The sequence below is a fragment of the Biomphalaria glabrata genome, chromosome 7 (assembly GCF_947242115.1).
Source record: "Biomphalaria glabrata chromosome 7, xgBioGlab47.1, whole genome shotgun sequence".
Lineage (NCBI taxonomy): Eukaryota > Metazoa > Mollusca > Gastropoda > Planorbidae > Biomphalaria > Biomphalaria glabrata.
Window position 1 is genome coordinate 12,349,318 of NC_074717.1, and position 23,183 is coordinate 12,372,500.

At 37.2% G+C, this 23,183-nt stretch overlaps 1 protein-coding gene across 1 annotated transcript in view; it reads right to left on the reverse strand.

The window, feature by feature from the left end:
* The window catches only part of LOC106079415 (copine-3-like), a 50,492-nt gene that overhangs the window by 20,066 nt on the left and 7,243 nt on the right, over nucleotides 1-23,183 (reverse strand). Inside the window, exons 4-10 of the mRNA XM_056036356.1 lie at nucleotides 22,761-22,835; nucleotides 21,455-21,529; nucleotides 18,754-18,927; nucleotides 17,433-17,528; nucleotides 5,573-5,659; nucleotides 3,525-3,584; nucleotides 1,736-1,869 (exon numbers count right to left, since the gene is read on the reverse strand). Coding sequence (XP_055892331.1) covers nucleotides 1,736-1,869; nucleotides 3,525-3,584; nucleotides 5,573-5,659; nucleotides 17,433-17,528; nucleotides 18,754-18,927; nucleotides 21,455-21,529; nucleotides 22,761-22,835 — 701 coding nt within the window. The remainder of the gene's footprint in view (nucleotides 1-1,735; nucleotides 1,870-3,524; nucleotides 3,585-5,572; nucleotides 5,660-17,432; nucleotides 17,529-18,753; nucleotides 18,928-21,454; nucleotides 21,530-22,760; nucleotides 22,836-23,183) is intronic.

Consider the following 23,183-nt stretch of genomic DNA (forward strand, 5'->3'; position numbering starts at 1 on the left):
TGTTGTTTTAGTTATCTAACTATGAACGATGTGTTGTTTTAGTTATCTGACTATGAACGATGTGTTGTTTTAGTTATCTGACTATGAACGATGTGTTGTTTTAGTTATCTGACTGTGAACGATGTGTTGTTTTAGTTATCTAACTATGAACTATGTGTTGTTTTAGTTATCTGACTATGAACGATGTGTTGTTTTAGTTATCTGACTATGAACGATGTGTTGTTTTAGTTATCTGACTATGAACGATGTGTTGTTTTAGTTATCTGACTATGAACGATGTGTTGTTTTAGTTATCTGACTATGAACTATGTGTTGTTTTAGTTATCTGACTATGAACGATGTGTTGTTTTAGTTATCTGACTATGAACTATGTGTTGTTTTAGTTATCTGACTATGAACGATGTGTTGTTTTAGTTATCTAACTATGAACTATGTGTTGTTTTAGTTATCTGACTATGAACGATGTGTTGTTTTAGTTATCTGACTATGAACGATGTGTTGTTTTAGTTATCTGACTATGAACGATGTGTTGTTTTAGTTATCTGACTATGAACGATGTGTTGTTTTAGTTATCTGACTATGAACTATGTGTTGTTTTAGTTATCTGACTATGAACGATGTGTTGTTTTAGTTATCTGACTATGAACTATGTGTTGTTTTAGTTATCTGACTATGAACGATGTGTTGTTTTAGTTATCTGACTATGAACGATGTGTTGTTTTAGTTATCTGACTATGAACGATGTGTTGTTTTAGTTATCTGACTATGAGCGATGTGTTGTTTTAGTTATCTGACTATGAACGATGTGTTGTTTTAGTTATCTGACTATGAACGATGTTTTGTTTTAGTTATCTGACTATGAACGATGTGTTGTTTTAGTTATCTAACTATGAACTATGTGTTGTTTTAGTTATCTGACTATGAACGATGTGTTGTTTTAGTTATCTGACTGTGAACTATGTGTTGTTTTAGTTATCTGACTATGAACGATGTGTTGTTTTAGTTATCTAACTATGAACGATGTGTTGTTTTAGTTATCTGACTATGAACTATGTGTTGTTTTAGTTATCTGACTATGAACGATGTGTTGTTTTAGTTATCTGACTATGAACGATGTGTTGTTTTAGTTATCTAACTGTGAACGATGTGTTGTTTTAGTTATCTGACTGTGAACGATGTGTTGTTTTAAAAAGACTTTGGGTCAAGTGAGTCGGACTGAGAGAGAAACAAGAACCATATATATGTTTTTACAAGTTGTGTATAGCTGTTCTATTCAGACATTGACTTCTGCCCATTTGTAAAGTATTTGATTGTTTTCTCTTCATTATTTATTACACTCATTAAAGTGTCTCGTTATATCAGAGCCCAAGCAACATTGTTTTGTCAAGGGTTGACAGAGAATCGTAACACTATTTATTAAGTCACATTAAGTGCATTATCTCATGTCATAATGTCTAATGCCCAAATGCAGGGGCCCCTAAACAGGCTAAGCGCCCCCCCCCCTCCCGGGGCCCCGAATCCCTTGCTACGCCACTGCATTTATTTGACATATTTATAGACCTCTTTAAAAAGAATATCAACACAACTATCCATTTAAAACAAATACAAAATTTACCTACGCCCATGACGTGAGGACATTTCAGAGTTCAAGGACATCAGTTAAACAAACACAAATCTGAGTGATTGACATGTTGATCAAGACCAAACCCAAACAACGTAAAAACTTGTGTATTACCAATCATAGTCTTGGAGGACGGCGCCCACTGCGGTGATTGCCCGGACATACTCGTTGGGTTGATCTGGGTTGATATGGTGTAAAGACTTTGGGTCGTCAGGTTTTCCGTTAGATGAAGTAAAGTCGATGGCTACCTGTACAACAGAAGTGTCGATGTCATTGAGACATTAGATGCCAGTATTAGTCTACTATTTGAAATTACTCATTGAACACAACAGTCTAGAGTATTTTGTCGTTTACTCATTCAACCTTTGTCTTGAGCTGTGCTTGGAAGTAAGCCTAACCAAAGTCCTACTAATCATGTGATGTCTATATTAATAGATACTCATTTCTTTCATGCTTTCCATCTTTTCTTCAGGCGACACTTCTCTCTCTCTCTCTCTCTCTCTCTCTCTCTCTCTCTCTCTCTGCATTACAGTGAAAGCCAATTAATCAAGTCCAGCAGGTTGTCCGAGGTATTGCTAGTTGTGTTGTTGTTCTTTAATAACTGCATTGAGATTATTAGTTTTGCTTGTTAAAATAAAAATAATTATTTTCAAGACTTTGTGCTAGGACTAAAAAGATATTCATATAACGTTAGTGAACACTTAAAGATAATTACACCACTACATTTCAGCTAAGTTTTTCTTGTCCAACTAAAAGTTCCCCTTTCAGACCTTGTAATCTATAGGGCAGATGATGTACAGGTCATCTGTCTTTGTGTTCTACGGTTAACGAGCGTGTCATGTCGCCAACACAATGACCAACCGCCTTTACTTTTCCCCAACTAATGTCAGGTACCCATTAGAGCTGGGTGGACTCAGAGGCGCCCAAAGATCCCGAAATTAAAAATCCCAGTCTTTACCAGGATTCGAACCCGAGACCCCCAGTTCGGAAGCCAAGCACTTTACCGCTCAGCCACCAACTGTCCAAGTGTCAATTTCTAAAAAAAATATTTTTGTTTTGATAGTTTTGGATCAGAACTGAAGATGATAACTTCCCACACGACGGCACGGAATGGACGCGGGTAAAGTAGAACCCGAGAAACCATTAAAACGACAGTGTAGAGCGCGTACCGAACAAATAGGGAGTCATCCTGGAAAATTAAAAAAAAAAGTGTAAAGTTGTTCCCGTTTTAGACCTTGCGCTCTACAGGGCCGATGATGGTAATATCTTCTGTTTCCTTGGCCAACGGTTAAAGAGCAATGTGTCATGTGACCAGCAAAACGACCACCAGCCTTTACTTTCCCCAACTAAAGTCAGGTACCCATTAGAGTTAAGGGAACTCAGATACGCACTAAAAATCTAGAAATTCAAACTTCAGTCTTCATTGAGATTTGAACCCAGGACCTCCAGGTCGCCTAGCGATTAACCATAAATAAAATAAAAATGTATAATTATTTATTTTGAAAATTTCAAAGAGCGGAGCATTAGATACATGACCATTAAAGTTTATTAACAGTAACCTTGGAACTTCATCATGGAAATTAGATTAATTTAAAGAAACACATTTTATAAAACTTTTTTGGATGGTCATATTTCCAAGACATCAAGCAATTTCTCCTGGACATTAAAACATTAAACCTTACATAAAGGTTAGAATTTCGAAATCAATTATGAAGTCTGAAATAATAATTTAAATGAATGTAAAAAAAAAAATCTTACATAATCTATTAGATTTCAAATTAATTTGGTACACTGCGTTGAAGACAGCTCATCAACAAATCTTCAACCAATTTAGTTTAACTTCATTTTTACTAATATTTTCTAATATCATTAATAAAAATGAGGAAGATAGTTTAAAACTCACGGTCAAATTCATTTGCAGTCCACCAAAAATATATTCCAGGAAAGAAAATTCTTTGAACATCTATGGGAAAAAAGGAAAATCATTGACTAGAAAATATTTTTTTCTTAATTTTAAATTTAATTAGACAAAGGCATATTGCCTGTCCACTATAAATAAGTTAACTTTTGTTTTTGATACCCCAAGTCCATGTGTCAGACTAGTGGGCATACAATGTGCGTAACTGCCGCCCCGTTTTGGTATATTTTCTCTTTAAAGCATCTCCAACCCCCTTACAGAAACATTTGTGAATAGTGCTATCGACTGTGGATTATACTAAAATAATAGATATATAGTAAATGCATTGTAACTTGCATATTGTTAATCTAAAAATTATTAGTACACAAAAATATGTCAAATACCCAGAAATAGGAAACAAAAATGTATCTGTTTGTCTTCGACATATTTTTAAAAATTAATTATTTGTTCTCTAAACATAACTATTTTTCAAATTTAAAAAAAATTAATTTTAAGTTTAGTGTCATTTTTAATGAGTAATAATATTGTACAGTTCATTAACTTTAACTAATGGGAACCGTGACCCTCATGAAGTTAACAATATTAGAAATGTCAGCCTTAAAACTAGTCAAAGCAAGGCGAAGGACTCCTCTAGTGGCTACCTCTATTTCTTTGTTTACTCATTATGTTTGTTAACCCACTAAATCCAGTTTCAGCCATATATACATATTGAAGGAAAAGCTAACAATAACTATTCCATTTTTGGCCATAGTTTTGTGTATTTGACAGGAACATTTCGCTACAGCCAAATCTCTGCTGTGCCTCCTCTGTTAAAATTCAGTTCACTGATGATATCGTTTTTTAAATCAGCCTTTTCCTCCAGCAAAGCAACTTGAACATCGGTGATAATTTGTTTGTAAAAGATCCCTAACATAAGAAGTAGGAGGCACAGTGGCTGAGCAGTAGAGTGCTCGGCTTCCGAACCGAGGGTTCCGGGCTCGAATCTTGCTAAAGACTGGGATTTTGAGTTTTGGGATTTTAGGACACCTAGCGCCAAAGTGACATTAGCTGAGGAAAAGTAAAGGCGGCTGGTCATTGTGCTGGCCACATGACACCTTTGTTAACCGATGGCCACAGAAACAGATGGACTTTACATCATCTGCCCCAAAGATGGCAAGGTCTGAAAGGGGTATTAAGTTAGAAGTATTTTTTAAAGAGTTTTCAACTAAACTGTCGAATAGAATAGTAGGCCTATAAGCCACAGTATACTGTAAAGGATGATGTTTCCTTACTAGTATGGAAAATGTTACCTGCATTGAGGTACTCAATAGACAATGTTACCTGCAGTGAGGTACTCAATGGACTATATTACCTGCACTGAGGTACTCAATGAACAATGTCACATGCAGTAACGTACTCAATGGAAAATGTTACCTGCACTGAGGTAGTCAATGGACTATGTTACCTGCACTGAGGTACTCAATGGACTTTGTTACCTGCACTGAGGTACTCAATGGACTATGTTACCTGCACTGAGGTACTCAATGGAAAATGTTACCTGCACTGAGGTAGTCAATGGACTATGTTACCTGCACTGAGGTACTCAATGCACTATGTTACCTGCACTGAGGTACTCAATGGAAAATGTTACCTGCACTGAGGTAGTCAATGGACTATGTTACCTGCACTGAGGTACTCAATGGACTATGTTACCCGCACTGAGGTACTCAATGGAAAATGTTACCTGCACTGAGGTAGTCAATGGACTATGTTACCTGCACTGAGGTACTCAATGGACTATGTTACCCGCACTGAGGTACTCAATGGAAAATGTTACCTGCACTGAGGTACTCAATGGACTATGTTACCTGCACTGAGGTACTCAATGGACTATGTTACCTGCACTGAGGTACTCAATGGACTATGTTACCTGCACTGAGGTACTCAATGGACTATGTTACCTGCACTGAGGTACTCAATGGACTATGTTACCTGCACTGAGGTACTCAATGGACTATGTTACCTGCACTGAGGTACTCAATGGACTATGTTACCTGCAGTGAGTTGAGAATTATTCTACCAGAATCAGTGTAGTTTTTCTTTTTACTTTTCTTGACTTCATGAATACAAGACCACGTGACCTAGATACAATAATATAAACAAAAACAATAATACAAGAAATAAAGATATATACATATATATATATATATATATATATATATATATATATACACACACTGGCGGATCCAGGGGGGGGGGCGGTAGGGGCGATCGCCCCCCCCACTCGGCCGACCCCCCCCCCCCGTGGGGGGGGGGGGCGGACGAATTTTAGTATAGAAGTCACACAATTTGTATACGAATTTATTACTTATGTTAATAATATATACTAATTATTTATATTTCAAACTATTTTTAGATTATTTCGCCCCCCCCCCTCTAGTATGTTGGCCGATTAGGTGGGGTCGGGAGGGGGCGATAGCATCAATCCGCCCCCCCCCCCAACCATAAACTTTTGAGTGGGGGGGGCGGTCCAATTTATTTGTAGAAATCACAGCTTGCCAAAAGAATCAATTAAATATCTATATGATTAAAACTTGTTATTGATATTTTAACCGATCTTTATATTATTACAGATCAAACCAAGCAGCTAGAACGATGGACAGAACACTACCTCGAAGTCTATGCCACACAGAATACAGTAGACGATGTCGCCCTGGCTTCTCTACCAGATCTTCCAGTACTGGAATGCCTAGATGAGCTTCCGAGCCTTAGTGACCTCAAAAAAGCCATTAACTGCTTAAAAAATAGAAAATCTCCTGGGAGTGATGGTATCCCAGTGGAAGTAGTGAAAGTCAACGAATCACTCCTGCTCCCTGAACTCTATATTCTCCTCTGCCGCTGTTGGGAAACAGGTCATGTCCCACAGGACATGCGTGACGCAACTATAGTCACAATATACAAGAACAAAGGGGATCGGAGTGATTGCAACAACTATAGGGGTATCTCTCTCCTCAGTATAGTGGGCAAGATCTTTGCTAGAGTGGCACTATCCAGGCTACAAGTGATAGCTTCTAGAGTCTACCCAGAGTCTCAGTGTGGATTCAGGAGTGGTAGGTCCACTATAGACATGATATCTTTTCTACGACTACTGCAGGAGAAATTCAGAGAGAGAGACAGACCCCTTAACATTGTTTTTGTCGATCTGACTAAAGCTTTTGACATGGTCAGCAGAAGTGGCCTTTTCAAACTCCTGAGGAAAATAGGTTGCCCTCCCAAACTACTGAAGTTAATTGAATGTTTTCACGAGGAAACTAAATGTACTGTCAAATTCAATGGAACCCAATCAGCACCTTTTGAGGTTTGCAGTGGTGTCAAGCAGGGATGTGTGCTCGCACCTACTCTGTTTGGCATATTCTTCTCCTGTCTACTGCATTATGCGTACAGCGACATAAACGAAGGTGTGTTTCTCCATACAAGATCCTCTGGAAAACTATTTAATGTATCTAGGCTGCGGGCAAAAACCAAGGTTAGGAAGCTACTCGTCAGGGAACTCCTGTATGCTGATGATGCAGCTATTGTGGCTGATTCTGATATTCAGCTACAGTCCATGGTTGACAAACTATCTGCTGCTTGCCAGAAGTTCGGCTTAAACATCAGTCAAAGCAAGACTAAGATACTTGTCCAAAACACAAACACTGCACCTCAAGTAAGCATTAATGGCCAACCACTAGAAATTGTTGATCACTTTTGTTACCTTGGCTCCATCATATCCAACAACACTCTACTGGATAAAGACATAAACAACAGGATAGCCAAGGCAATGGCCACCATGTCACGGTTGCAGAAAAGAGTCTGGGACAACATATTGCTGACTAGCAGTACTAAAGCCCTAGTCTACCGGACCTGTGTGTTGAGCACCTTGCTGTACGGAAGTGAAACATGGTCAACCTACTCATGGCAGGAAAAAAAGCTGAATGTCTTCCACCTCCGATGCCTAAGGCGGATCTTTAAAATAAGGTGGCAAGATAAGATAACAAATGAGGAAGTGCTACATAGAGCAGGATGCCAGGACATCCGCTCTGTTATCAGCAGCAGACGCCTTGGCTGGCTTGGCCACGTTCGTAGAATGCCAGTAGGTCGACTTCCACAGGACATCCTGTATGGCGATCTAATTGAAGGCAGGAGAGCCGCTGGTCGCCCACTTTTACGTTATACGGATGTATGCAAACGCGACATGAAGCTCTTCAAAATCGACACTGGCAACTGGGAAGAGGTGGCACTGGACAGATCCACATGGAGAGAGAGCATAAAGGAAGGGTCACAGATTGCAGATGTCATACACAACAGAAGCAGAAAGAAGGGTGAAAATGCAATGGCGCCTGGTGATTTTATATGCCCAACCTGTGATCGCAGCTGTGTATCAAGGATTGGCCTCTTTAGTCACACAAGAAGTTGCAAAGGGAAAAGATCGTCTCACGAGACGTAAAATGCCACAGATATTATGTCGTTCCACTGTTGTCCGATTGGTGTGTGTGGGGGGGGGGCGATTGCATGTACTGCCCTCCCCGCTCTAGCCCTCTGAGTGTGGGGGGGGGCGGTCATATTTTTATGGAGGAATCATAGTTTGTGAACAAAAATAGTTGAATTTCTATATAATTGATATGTGAAACCATTTCTATATTATGTCGCACCACACTCTAATCTCAAATTTTTTGATTAGTAAATATAAAAGGAAAAAGGTGGGAGGGGCGATACATGCCATCTCCTTTCCCTCCTCGGACAAAGCAATAATTTTTCTTTTTGTATTATAGTTTAGAAATTACAAAATGTAAAAAAAAAAATCAGACACTAATATAATTTATATATGCTATAAATTAAATTTCTTTTATCGAGTGGCCCCACCCTTATTCTTTAATGCCAAATGCAATCATTAGCAGAAATTATAAAAAGGAGCGAGGATAAATCGTTTTCATTCTACCGCCCCTCCCATTTCCAGACAGAGTTTATGTAATTTCACATGAATTTATCATAATTATTTTAAGAAAGACTTTGCTTTGGAAAAGTTAGAATTCAAACAAAAATTTTCAGTATAAGAGTCACGATTGAGATGAGTAGCCTTTTTTTCCAACCTCTACTCAATCTAATATTTTTCTAGTTAAATTTGGGACTATAACTCACAATTTATGCTTACATTTTATTGAATATTATTTATTGCATTTTTTTTCGGCGGCGATCCTCAAAGCCTTAATCTAAATATGTGGGGTATCTGATCTTTTCAAGGAACAAATCGGTTTTATTTGCAATGTATTAAGGGCGTATACATTCAAATTAGAATATTTTTCAAGTACAATATTATTCAAAAGGTCCTTTTTTAATAGGATGAATAATGAGCTTTAGGTAAGGAGAATGTGTTTCTTCAGCGAAGAATGCAAGAAAACGCTTTTAGCGTCGGGGCTTCGCCCCGAAAATCACTGATGAATAGTGAGTGAGCTGTAGTTGTCAGGAGCAGGCGTTTCTGCAGTGAAAAATGCAAGAAAACGCTTTTTGGCGTCGGGGCTTCGCCCCGAATTCCACTTTTTGATAAAGAGCTGTAGATGTCAGATGCAGGCGTTTCTGCAGTGAAAAATGCAAGAAAACGCTTTTTGGATTCGGGGCTTTGCCCCGAACTCCACTGATGGATAAAGAGCTGTAGATGTCAGGAGAATGCGTTTATTCAGTGAAGAATGCATGAAAACGCTTTCTGCGTCGGGGCTACGCCCCGAAACTCACTGATGAATAGTGAGCTGTAGATGTCAGGAGCAGGCGTTTCTGCAGTGAAAAATGCAAGAAAACGCTTTTTGGCGTCGGGGCTTCGCCCCGAACTCCACTGATGGATAAAGAGCTGTAGATGTCAGGAGAATGCGTTTCTGCAGTGAAAAATGCATGAAAATACTGAGAAATACTGCTTATTTATTCTTATATATATATATATATATATATATATATATATATATATATATATATATATATATATATATATATATATATATGTGCTGTACGCACGTTTATGTATAGGGTTAGGGTTTACTGGGCGTTAGGGTTACGGTTTGGAAAAAAATCGTCCCCCCCCCACTCCAAAGTTCTGGATCCGCTAGTGTATATACATATATATTAAAAATAAAAATAAACTCCATAGAATCCTTAATGCTGCTGGTAAAGTCTTTGGCAAAAAACAAAACCCATTTGGGCAGCTGTTTGAGACAAACATCCATTAAAAAGCTAAAAAGATTCTAGAAATAAAAAATCCCCCTTTGGGTCAGGATTTTGTGATTTTACTATCACAAAAGAGATACAAGACACCGATAGCAAAGACAAACAGACACAAACACTCTTTTGTTCTCCTGGCAATCAAATCATTAAATAGAATCAATTTGATATAACCTTTTCACATGTAAATTATGAGTAAGTCTGGTGTGAATGTACATTTTGTTTTTTTTTTATAGTTATAATGTTTTGTTTGATGTAGTGCACAAATTGTAATCCAAATTTCCTTACGGACAAAAAAGATTATTATTATTATTGATAAACTAGAGTTTTACTGGAGTGCCATTCAAAGGCTTGCTAGCGCAGCTCTGACCGGTCACATGTCATGGTCATAAAGAAGTACACTTTGTCGCCATGATACTTTGTATGGGTTATGTTTAAATGCATTATTTGTCACGTTTACAGCTTAAGATAACCACGAGAAAAATATTTTTTATTGTGATATTATCGGATTTACTGATAAAGTCCTATTCTAGATGTTTGACACTCTAAATACAATCTAATTAGAACCGTTACACTATGTTTTGAAATCTGATTACTCATCGATGTAACCAAAGGTGATATAAAAAAATACGTTGTGTAAAATGTGCTAAAAGGAAAAAAACAACTTTTTAAAAACAAAGCTTCTATCAACTCACTCGGTCTGTCTGGTAAAAATTTTGCACACGTTATTTCTCCGACACTTAATCTTGGATCAAGCTGAAAATTTGCTCAATTACTTTTTACCTTACAAAATAAGAATCGGTGAAAAAACAGTTTGAAAAGTTAACCAAATAGTTAATTGAGTATCGGTAATTGATTATTTTGTTTGGTATCTCGAACGAAAAGAAGAAATTGTACTTGATTTAACTGCAATAATATTTTGCTTTATTAAATCACAATTTTTTGAAGACAGAGAAATTTTGTTAACATGAAATATTTATTAGAGTTTAAAACAATCAACAGCAAACTGGTCAGGTGATAGCAATAAAGTTTAGAGTTTGGAGCATGTCAATCAATTAATGTAACAAATTATAGAATTAACAGTTGGCCAGGTCCCTTACAAACAGGCAGCACTGCTGCAGGGTCTCTGTGGTGCCGTCAAAACCAACATTAAAGTTGTTAAATTCATTGAAAATGTTTTTTTTATGTTTTATACACATCTTGACAGTGTCATATTTCATTTCAGATTTAAAGAGTTTCAATCTCCCATTCACAAGGGAGGCAATACAATTATCTTCGAAGATAATTGAGTTACTGACTTTTCTCCTCAACACTTACCGTCTGGGGTCATTAACAAGGAACAAAGGGCAGGAACTCGCTCCCCAAGGAGTTCACATAAACAATGTCAAGGACAGAAACATATGTGAGGATCATGTAAACACAGCAATAGTAGGGGATGTTTAATTACGGTGGTTCCCAACGTTTTACGACTCAGGGGCCACATATTTATTTCAAACACGCATGTCAAGGGGAGCATAGCAGCAAACAAAACCAACAACAACAACGTCAAGTCCAATGGAACGGATAGGTTACACTATATGTAATGCACTGTGGTCAGAACTTTCAAGAGACCGGTCAACATCATGTCAAGGTCTGGAAATGACTCGCTGGCCGAAGGCCCTTGGGGATATCTGGTTTAAGACATTTAATCATGAGTTAAGTGACGTCGTTTCATTTCTTAATTATTCAGGACCTTGGATGATGTTTCGTCAGAGGTTTCTGAAACAAGATGGATTCTAAAGATGTTGTTTTACAGAAGGTTTTAATACGTATTCGCTATAGCGATTCTCGAGTCCAACAGTTTTTTTATATTTTTTTGGTATATTTTTTTTTAAAGTCAGAACAGTTCAATTTCTCATGAGTGACGTCATTTTCTTGATGTCCTTTGCTTGACCCCTTCATGTCCGCTATTAGAGTTTAAAAAAAAAATACTCTGACAAGAGTGAGTTGATAGAACCTTTTTTTTTTTAAATACGATGACTGTAGGTGTGACCATAGTGCCAAATGGAATATTGTTGTTGGCCAACTTCAGTCGTAGAGCGACTATGGTTCATCTCGAACACTTTTTCATGTGACTGTGGAGCCCTATTTTGGAGAGACACTCCCGTCCACATATATCGCAGGTTAAGATGACTTTAGCTTTGGTGGTAGAGGAGCTGGCAATTTTACGCAAGGCACGCTTTTTTTTCCAGAGCTGAAGCCCATGTTTTTAGCTGTCCATAGCTTTCTTGGTCACTGTCTCTCTCCATCTGGTGCGGTCTAGGATTATTCCCAATGGTCCGTATCACTGTTCACTGAGTTGAGGTTCCGTTTTACTACCTTCATGTAACGGAGGTGGGAGCGACCAGTTTTTCTTGAGCCAGTCGAAAGTTGCCCATAGAGAATGACTTTCGGGATGCGATTGTCCTCCATCCGGCGAACATGTCCAAGCCAGCGAAGGCGATGTCTGAGGACTGCAAAGATGCTGGGAATACCTATTCCCGAAAGGATCTCAGTATTGCACACTCTTTCTTTTTTCATGTGAATAAAAAGGAATAAAATTTCTAAAACCCCTGGGGTTAATTTTTTTTCTAACGAGTAACATCCCATCAAAACAAAACATTTGCACTTTCATTTTTACACGCGAGTGTTTCATAAAAACAAATATATCGTGATTTTAAACGAATGACTGTTAAAACGGATAAACATTTACCTTAAAAGTACGTTCAATCTCTGGGAAATTAAGCTGCATAATAACCAAGGCGGATATTTGATCTCTTTAATTTAAATACGATTGTTAGAAAAATATAAAATAATAAGAATAATTTTAAAATTCTTTCTGATCTCTTCTTTAATACCTGATTGTAATTTATTTATATTATTTATAGTTTTATAGAATGGCTTGTCATTCTCTTGACAGCGTATTAGAAAACAATGTACATCTTTTTAAAAAATAATTTGACATAATTTTAACATTTACTTTGGGTTTCCCATGTAAAAATTTTTTTTAAAATTTCACTGGAAAATAAATATTGAAAAAAAAAAAACTACGCTAATCCTTGACCTTGTAGGGATAAGCAGGCTGCTTTAAGTTCGTGATGATAAATATTAGAAATGTATAATTCTAAATGACATATTAACAAAGCTATGTCTGTCTGTTTATCTGTCTGTCTGGTACAAATCCTGCACATGTTCGTTCTCCCACTTCCCAGTCTCGGATCAAGTTGAAATTTCGCACAATTTTTATTGTCGATGAAAACACAGGAATCAATAAAATAAAAATCATCCAGTTATTAATTCATTAATTTTGTTTTATATAAAAAGGAGATAAATATTGCAGTATCTAGAGATATGACATTAATAACGCAGTTCTTTCCCCCTATAGCTTTGTTTTTAAAAAGAAAGATTTATTATATTTTGCTTGTTTTCATTTGGTGTAAGTGGGCGAGTGTGTGTTAGTGTGTATTGTTATGTCGATGTGTGCATACTTTAAGATTACAAAAAAAAAAAACATCAATTAAAACCTCAATGTGATCTACGGGCCAAGATTAATCACTTACTGGAAATAAAAACTGTAACAAATTTTTTCTGACCTCAGAGCGCGTACTTTAAGTTGAACTGCTTTTAAGAAAGTCTTTCCAAAATACTGGCAGAATCGATGTGTTGTGTACAGTTGGATCACTCACTTGACAGCGTGAAACAGAGACACATAAACAACTTGAGGAACGTATTCTGCAAAGACAACGCCTCAAAGACAACGCCTCAAAGACAACGCCTCAAAGACAACGCCTCCTTTAGGAAGCTGATGACTTTGAGTTAGAGCGATGACTTTGTTCTGCATAACTAATGAATAGTTCTAAAAACAAAGGACATTTATTAACCAGCTCATGTTCCCCCTTCTTCGTCAAAATTCTAATTCCCTTTTTCTATAATTGTTTTCAGACCAGTGGCGTAGCTAGAGTATATGATGCCTGGTGCGGTACCTCATCTTGATGCCCCCCCTCCCAAAAAAAACTAACTAACTAATTAATAACATTGCAAAACCTTACTTTTTTTTTTCAAAATAATATGTAATCATTAATCAAATATTGGTAATTCTTTCATGACCGCAGCATTATCATAGCCTTGACCCATGCAGTCCATTATGTCTAAGCCATCCAAACGCAATTTCTCTAGAATCATCTCAGCGATTCCAGCAGCATGCGTGTCGATGAAGTCAACAAAAGACTCATGAACCTGCACCCCGTCATTCTCCATGACAACATACCGTAAAATTTGGGAAATTTGATCAAGCTTTGAGATGTCAGGTGTACTGTCAAAAATAATAGAGAAATATTTGTCTTGTTTTACTGCTGTATGATTTGTTTTCTAGCGTGATCCCCCAATATTGTAATAAATTCATTTTGTCTTTGTGGAGACATGTATGTATTCGGTCTGGAAAAAAGCTTTGTTCGAAGCACATGCTCCCTCAAAAGTGGATCGTACTTTGATAGTAATTTTACTAACTCTCCAGGTTTTCGTCTCTTGTATAATCAAATCTTTGGCATTGTTGTCAATTTTGTTCCCTACTCTCAGGCGAACTTCAAGTTCCCTCCAAGCAAGGGATGACTGAATGTGAGCTCTGCTGGTCTCATGTTTTTCTATTTCTGGGGATAACCTCCACCACTCATTGAATCCATCTTTGGATTTAAATGAAGATTTGGTACTTGATCTTGTTGAGAAGAGTGTGCAGGGGAAGCAAAATAAGGATTCTCTTTTTTTTTGGCGAATAACACATCCACTTTCTAAGAACTTTCTCGCCGTTTGACATTTGCCGGAAAAACCAAGCCTTTGAAAGCTTTCTAGCCTTTCCTTTTGCTGATTCTTGATGTCTATACGCCTCTCTGGACTGTCCATACGCTGAACTGTTTCAGATCCTTGAGTGAGAAGGTGTATGCGAATATTATCTGTGATGACATCAGGCCAATCTTCAATGTCGTTCAGTCTAGAGCTTATTATCCTGCTTTCTGTATTGTTTACACTGTCTGATGGTTCAGCTTCTTCATTATGAATTTTTGAGGACATGCTTGTGTGCTGTCCTTTAGTCTCTAGAACCTGCGGTATTGAAGTATTTTCTTCTTTTCACGATGTCGGCCTCATCATTTTTTTTTTCTGGATTCAATGATAACCGTCTCATCTTGCTTTGTTGCTTTTAATTGTTCAGTTAATTCATACCCATTTGCAGCTCGCCTATAGTCGGTGGACTCTGGCAATGATGTGACTTGAAATTGTCTCGATGCTTCTTTAGACTTAAGAAATTTAAGAAACGCACCTCACTGCGGTCAAAGAAACTGCTTTATGCGGATGACATTGTCCTCTGGTCAACCGGCAAGAAAGCCGACCAAATACAGGCGGCATACAAGCAGATATCCAAACCATCTCCTCGTATTGCGACAAATGACAGATTCAGATAAACGTTGCCAAACCGACCTGGTCCCTGTTCAGCCTAGGGATCGACATTCTTAAAGCTCTATTCGAGCTTCAATTCCGTGGGCTGCGACTCCAACGTGAAAACACGCCAAAATATCTAGGGGTAACCCTGGATAGAAAGTTGTCAATTCTCCAGCACGTCCAGGAAGTTGAAAGAAAAGCCTCGGAGAAGTTAGCGTTACTAAGAAAGCTGGCCAGCACAAAGTGGGGTGCCAAAGCTTACATGCTACGCACATTGTACTTAGGGGCAGTCAGATCACAAATTGAGTACAGCCCAATTATATGCTAGTAAAACTGCCCTCGAATCACTCGACCGAGTACAATCACAGGCACTAAGGTTCATTTGTGGCACCTTTCGGACAAGCCCAACAAACGCTGATGAAATCTTAACAAACGTGGCCCCTTTACATTTAAGGAGGGAGAGGGCGGTACTTACAGCCATTGAGCGCTTTAATAGGGGCGACTCTATACTACCCACCTCAATATTAGTGCGACAGTGGAGAGAGAGGAACCGCATAAAATGCGATCGTTCCTCCACATTGCGGCCAATTTGTCAAAATCAGCTGAGCTCTCCACTGACAGAATCCCAATTAGAATAATTAGTACTTGCCCTTCGTGGAGGAGAAGTCGGCCCCACAAATAAGCATGTCCCTTATAGGGCCAGAGGGAGCCACCAAGAGGCGATTAACACCTGCCATACTCCAAAACTTGGCATCAGCTAACTAAAGTCCTACCCATCAGATGCCATTTTCTGTCATACCGATGGGTCGGTAATAAAGGACCCCGATAGATCTGGTTATGGGGCCCTTATAGTCTATTCAGACCTGACAGAACCAGAGATGCCGATTTCTCCGTCTGAGCTTAAAATGGTTTTGAGGTGCCAGCCAGACTATTCGATCTTGAGCATTGTTCATCATTTTGTTTACGTTACAGTACCGGTATTACAGTTAACTACTTAGTTAAAAAAAAAACTCGTAGAAAACTTGATATAAGCTTCCTCAATAGAATGTTTTATAGCTATCTATTTTTAGTTTCAATCTTTAGAGCGAAGAATAAATGGGACTAATTCAACTTATACCATCACATCAGTCAAGTACAATTTCTTTATCAATCAAAATTAGTAATTAGTAATAAACTATTTACTATAATAAATATATTAAGTAATATATAAGTAATATATAAAGTACTAATAAATAAGCTAATAAACAAATAAACTAGTTGCTTAGTTTTTCTTTATTGATTCCAGTGTTGTCAGGTAAAAGAAATAATTTGCTAAAAATTTCAACTTGATCCGAGATTGGGTGTCGTAGAAATAACGTGTGCAAACTTTTTACCAGAGGGACAGACAGACAGGGTAAGTTGATATAAGCTGATATATAAGATAATCAGATTGGCTCTATGGCGTAAACATATGATGTACGCATTGTTGATGTGGGCAGATAAATAAAAGATGGAGAAATTACAATGTGCTATAACCAAATTCAATATTTAAAAAAGTATTTCATAATCAGCATTAATCATCAATTATTGTCACTAGATTATCGGAAAATATTTACCACAGAAAGGAATTATTACTGTAATCTTTTTGTAATGAGCTCAGAATCTGAAATGTTTCAATAGAATGAATTTGTTTTTTTTAAAGCAGCATTTTTAAACTCAACTGCTAGCCATGGGGGAGGAATAGCGTTGACAATTATTTAAGGAAACTAAACCCAACAAATTTAGCCATATCTGTGGATACTAAAGGATTAGTTTCCCTTGTTGATATCAAACAAAAAATTATTTACCAGTAATTAATTGAATAATTGGTTACCTTTTTATTGATTCATGTCTTCTCTATGCAAATGAATAATTGTGCAAAGTTTGAACTTGATCCAAGAATGGGTGTCGGAGAAATAACATGCACACACTTTTTACCAGACATAGACGGACAGACAGTCAGACAGACAGACAGACAGACAGAGTGAGTTGATATAAGCTTTGTAATAAAAAAAACAACAATAAAATTGTCATTACAGTATTGTTTGTTTTGTTCTTTTCAACAAAGTGTGCCTGCAGACGTTTAGAGCCAGAAGTATTAAATATTTCGGTGGTTCGATAATCATCCATCTGTTAGTCTTAAGATCAATATCAGTGAAAGATTAGAATGTCACCAATTGATTGGATCGTTAGGTTCATTACCTCGTTACTGATCGCCTTGATCATTTCGCTCATAGACGTTGTGGCCCCTCCAATCAAATCATAAGAACCGTTCTTGTCACTGTCAAACACAGTTAGCTGGTATAACGAAACAAAAAATATGATAAAGGCGATAGAGAAACAAAAATATGTAGAAAAAAAAAATCCGAATGTCTAAAAAAAATTTTTTTTCGCTTTTCTTTGATATTCTCATTATAGACTCTGAGGAGTCTCAACATTCACTGTCCTGTAAAACCTGAGACACGAATGTTACTTTCACGTTATCCTCCAGTTTTGTTCTTTAACTCTTTCTCTCTGAATTATTTCCCTCGGTCCACTAGAATTATTCATTTTGCTCATTTGTATTACACAATCCTGTTAGGATTAAACTTCAATAACTTTTTTGTTTCTTATCAGAAAATGTTTTTTTTTGGCATCGAATAATAGGGAAATGCACGCGCTCTATTTACACAACACAAATTAAAGTTTATAAATCCAAAAATCAATTTAGTTTAATGGGGTCATATCAACGTTGGCATCGTCAACAAGGAGAGAAAGAGTTAAAGCCTTTGTATTATCAAAGTTATGAAACATTAGAAACATTTAAAATAAATTAAAATATAAAAATTACGCAAAATGCTGGGGCTCCCAAAGCGGTGAAGCTCCCCCAGGGCCCCAAAAAGATGGAAAATTCTTAGCTACACCCCTGAGGGCTAACCAATAAATCAAAGAAAGTTAAAAATAGAATGGAGAGAACAGAGAAATACAACAAAGAAGTGTTTGTACAAATAAAAGTTGTAACGTCCGCAGGGCCACACTGAAGTAAGAAGATGACAGTTTCCTAAGACCCTTGACCCACAAAAGTAGCTTCCATTTCCTTCTACTTTATACCCTATTAACACATTTTTAACAATTTTAATATATTTTAGTTCGTAAAGGGTCTCCTCCCCCAACTGATGTTTACCCCTGGGTTGTCTCCCATCTGCCCTTATTTCCGGCCTTGTTTAGTCGGATATTTATAAATATTAATTTCAGAGTCAGTCGAGGCCTAAATTCGTTTTAGGGCTAGTTGGGGATGAGCACAATCGAGTGACACCCGACAAAAGGTTACCGTAGACACTTGTATTACGTTTTTACTTGTCGTCAATGTCCGTGAGCCGATTACATTACGTAAACTAGTAACAAGAGCGATAATTGTTTCATGGTGCTAACAAGGTTCACTCATCCAATCAGTTCACGTGATGACTAATGAACTAATAATGAGACTTTGAGCTGATTAAATGACGTAGATTGTGAGTAAATTTTTAGCCTCTTCTGTACTCACCCTGATCGGTTTAGACCAGTCACCGGAACACAAAGTAGGAAGATCTAAGTTGAAGGCTCGCCATTCAGGATGAAGATTGTTCTTGACCACTTCCGTTCGGTAAATGACCTGCCAAGTTCCATCAGGAAGTAATCGAGATATTTCTAAAAACGGATCTGATTTACTTAAGAAATCCTGTAAAATAAGAAAACATGGTAATGTCATCTTCAAAACAAAAACTTTTTGTTGATGCGATAGAATAAAAATGTTTTAGGGAATCAAGTTTTTCTCACTCGTCATTTTTTTGTCCTACCAGTTTGTGGTTGAAATGTCAGGTTGAAATACCAAGTTGAAATGCCAGGTTGAAATGTCAGGTTTAAATGCCAAATTTAAATGCCAGGTTGAAATCCCTGGTTTGAATGCCAGGTTGAAATCCCATGTTGAAATGCAAGGTTCAAATGCCAGCTTGAAATCCCAGGTTGAAATCCCAGGTTGAAACGCCAGGTTGAAATGTCAGGTAAAAATTCCAGGTTGAAATGCCAGATTGAAATGCCAGGTTGAAATGCCAGGTTGAAATGCCAGGTTGAAATGCCACGTTGAAATGCCACGTTGAAATGCCAGGTTGAAATGTCAGGTTGAAATGCCAGGTTGAAATGCCAGTTTGAAATGCTAGGCTAAAATGCCAGGTTGAAATGCCAGTTTGAAATGCTAGGCTAAAATGCCAGGTTGAAATGCCAGTTTGAAATGCTAGGCTAAAATGCCAGGTTGAAATGCCAGTTTGAAATGCTAGGCTAAAATGCCAGGTTGAAATGCCAGGTTGAGGGTTAGGATGTGGCTTGCACAACAATTAATTGCCTTTTCATCCCCAACGTATGCAGGTTTATATTGGAGTTGATGGGGAGTCGTTAACGAAAATCGAAAAGTTCGAAATTCTAAGCTTCACTGGGTGAAGGCCCAGTTAACCTCTTAAGCTTTTAATCTCACGGAGTTAAATTCAGTCAATCATGATGGCTCTAGAAGTGTTAGCACCTTGAGAACTCTACTTAACTGTAAAGGCTTCGAAAATAGGTTTTTAAAAGCTACAACTATGACAATTTTTTTTGGTTTAAATGTTTAAATCTTAACTTCACATTCTATATTTAACATAATATATTTTAAATTCATTTTTTAAACGTAGTAACAGAAGAATTTTTTTTTTAACACACATACTCACTCACCATTTCTATATTTGTCAATCTATCTGGTGGCCCATCGACCCTCCCAGAAGGATGAGAGAAAGACAAAAAAAGAATCTGACACCGTCTGAAGGACTACAGGAAAGGCAGCCAAGCTCTAACAGCAATCGATCCCCTCTGACAGGCACTAAAGCCACGGAATCGTGACGATTCTTTGAATTGAAGGATTAAAGAACATCTCAGGTTTGAAGACAAGGAGACTGACCTATACACACTTAAACATTGTCTTGAGATTAGGAAAACAGAAAAAAGAAATTTAATAGAACGCGAATAAGTTGAATATTAGTTGTTGTTTTTTTGACGAAACATTTTTAAAAAATGTTGGTCTGATCTACATCAGGGGAGGTAAAACACCCACCAGGGAATCAGTCCGAAATTATAATCTTTTAGTGGGCGGACAAGCAACGAATTCTTTCTTCATTTCTCTTAACGAAGACAGGGAAATTCATCCCCCCTCTCTTTTGCTGTGTTATCTTTTACTTATGGTTTCATATCCAATTATGACTATCTAGAGATACAAAATCACCTAGTCAAGTCAGTATGGTCCACCAATTGTTGATTGCTATTGATGAATCCCTTTATCAATCTTTTTGTTTTTTTAAGTAACACAGAAGTTTCTATTGAAACTATTTTGTTATGTGCTTTAGAAAAACAAAATACATTAAAAAAGCTTTTACGTTGGATAGTTTGATGAGATTATCTTTGACCTTTGTCATAAAATGTATTGAAACCAACGAATTCAACATACTGCATCAAAGGAAGAGGCAAGGTCATTGAGATTTGCGGTTAACAATTACTAACCCACTGACTCCATTTTCTGATCTGATACTGATAAGAATAAAACCTATTCTAACATATATTTCTAGAATTGGCGAAACCTTACAGTCAATGTCAACCTGTTTTCACGAGTGTCTGGGAAGATTGTCCCAGGGTTTCTTTTCCGGCCTCAACTTGGCACTGTGGTGGAAATGTACATAAGGAGAAATAGAAATGAGAAAATGTATTGCAAGCATAACTTAATGTGTGCCTAAATATTGGCATGTACAATGCATGGAGTATGCTATTGATGACAAGCTACTCACGGTCAAGTGGTGGTATAGGATAAAAATACCAAAAATTCCTTAACTTAACGACACGAATGAAGTCCCGACTATAAACAAGGTCGTACTATCAAAATAACCAACTTAAGTAGGTCAAGTTCTCATTTCAGTCCTTGTGGTCTATAGGGCAGATGATGTAAAGGTCATCTGTTTCTGTGGCCCACGGTTAACGAGGGTGTCATGTGGTCAGCACATCGACCGACCGCCTTTACTTTTCCCCAATTAATGTCCACCGTATGTCCATTATGGAGCGCAAGAATCTTTGGTAAAAGCACTAAAGTAGTCTTAGCTATAAAGATGAGATAAAAATACGTATACACCTATAGAGTTGTATTAAATGACCAGGTCAGTGTGTCCAGGAGGACACATTATTTGTATTTGTATTACCTTGTTGTCCAACTGTTTTGCAGAAAATCGAAACATGGCAATCTCTTTATTTACCTTCACTTCTTCAGCGACAACCTGCATGCAAATAATAAACACAAATATATGTAGGACTACTTCGGCATTCAGTATCAGTTTTATTAAAGTTTTATGTGTAGCTATTGAAAACAAAAATTAATAAAGCAAAGTTGTTACTCGAAGAAAGAGTAGCGTCTGGGCATCACTGTTGAATCTCATCCCTCTTTTTTCAAAGCCAATGTTTTACCGAAATACCGTCTTCGTTGAGATTTGAATAACTCAAGATTTATATACTTATCAAATTAATTAAATTCTGTTTTTTTATGTTTTGGAATGTTTTTCAGACTTCAATATTAATACATCCTATCCCAAGCCTCCTACCTGAGATGAACCCCTATTGAAAAATCAGAGCAGGAAGGACTCAATCCTCCCTTAGTGCTCTGGCAAGAAACTGAGCCGTTTGGCGTAATGCCTCGTAGCTACCATACAAGTCGAGTGACTGCTCAAACGCGTCCCCCCTTAGCTCTAGGAGCTGGGGGACACTCGTACAAGATATGCGGCACTGTTTAGACGCTCCAAGCCTCCCACAGTACCCGAAGGCAATAACGGCGGATAGGGTTTGAACCCAGGACCGACGAGACGAAAGTCCCGAACGCAGAGGTCGTTAGTGTGCAATTTCTTCAATACTGGATACACGTTTATCCTTAGGATAGGTTTGGAATAAAGAAAGAGCAAAAGGAATAGTCAGTGGTCAAATTAAATGTCAAGTTCCCATATCGATCATTAGACAGAAGTGAACAAGGAATGAAATCTTGGCGTCTCAAGCATTCGCGTACATAGAATTTATTCGATGAATGATTCGAGGACCATTGTTAAGTATATTTTCAATATTATTTTATATCAACTCTGTGTTCATAATTTTGTTTCTTTCATGGTAATGGTCACAATTAAGTAAATAATATCAAGGACGCTAAATGGAACTTCAATGTTGTCAACTTAAAAAACAACAACTGAATTGAGCTACAAAAAGAGGAGCATTGAAAAAGAGAAACTTGAGTGCTAAACAAAATGCCACAAAAAGAAATTCATCAGAAAATAAAACTTATCAAGCCTTCATTCTGGACACCGGAGACACCAAACATTGAACTATTTATAGTTTTTCCGCCATAGATGAAATTCTCTAATACAAGATACATTTATCGCTAATGCTTTAATTAATTGCTTTTTTTTACAGAGCATTATTCCTAACTTTAAAACTATACTTTGCAGATAAATGTTGTTAAATACTTACAGTGATTACACTATTGGTTATTTGCTGTTTATGTTTTGTATACAATGGTGAAGTGAAGGGGCTGCTGCATACTATCTGTAGAATATCAGACGAATGTATAATAGCAGGGACAAAGTATATAAGTATTCAATTTGTATCACACTGTTACACACAGATAATGGTCTCCTTTATCTTCAATGTATAACTCGACATAGAAACACTAGAGAATACTTCTTGAACACGCCCATCACAAGTGAAACTAGCAATAGAAAAAAAAAAGATTACTTTAAAAAAAAAATCTTATCTTAGGGAAAGAAACGCTAATTTTTGGCATTTATCTGAGAATGGCAGGATTTAGCTTCCTTTCTGCTATATGAAACAAAACTAATCAATTAGTAAATATTTGTTAACTGATTGGTTAATTTTCGGACTGGTTTGTGTTTT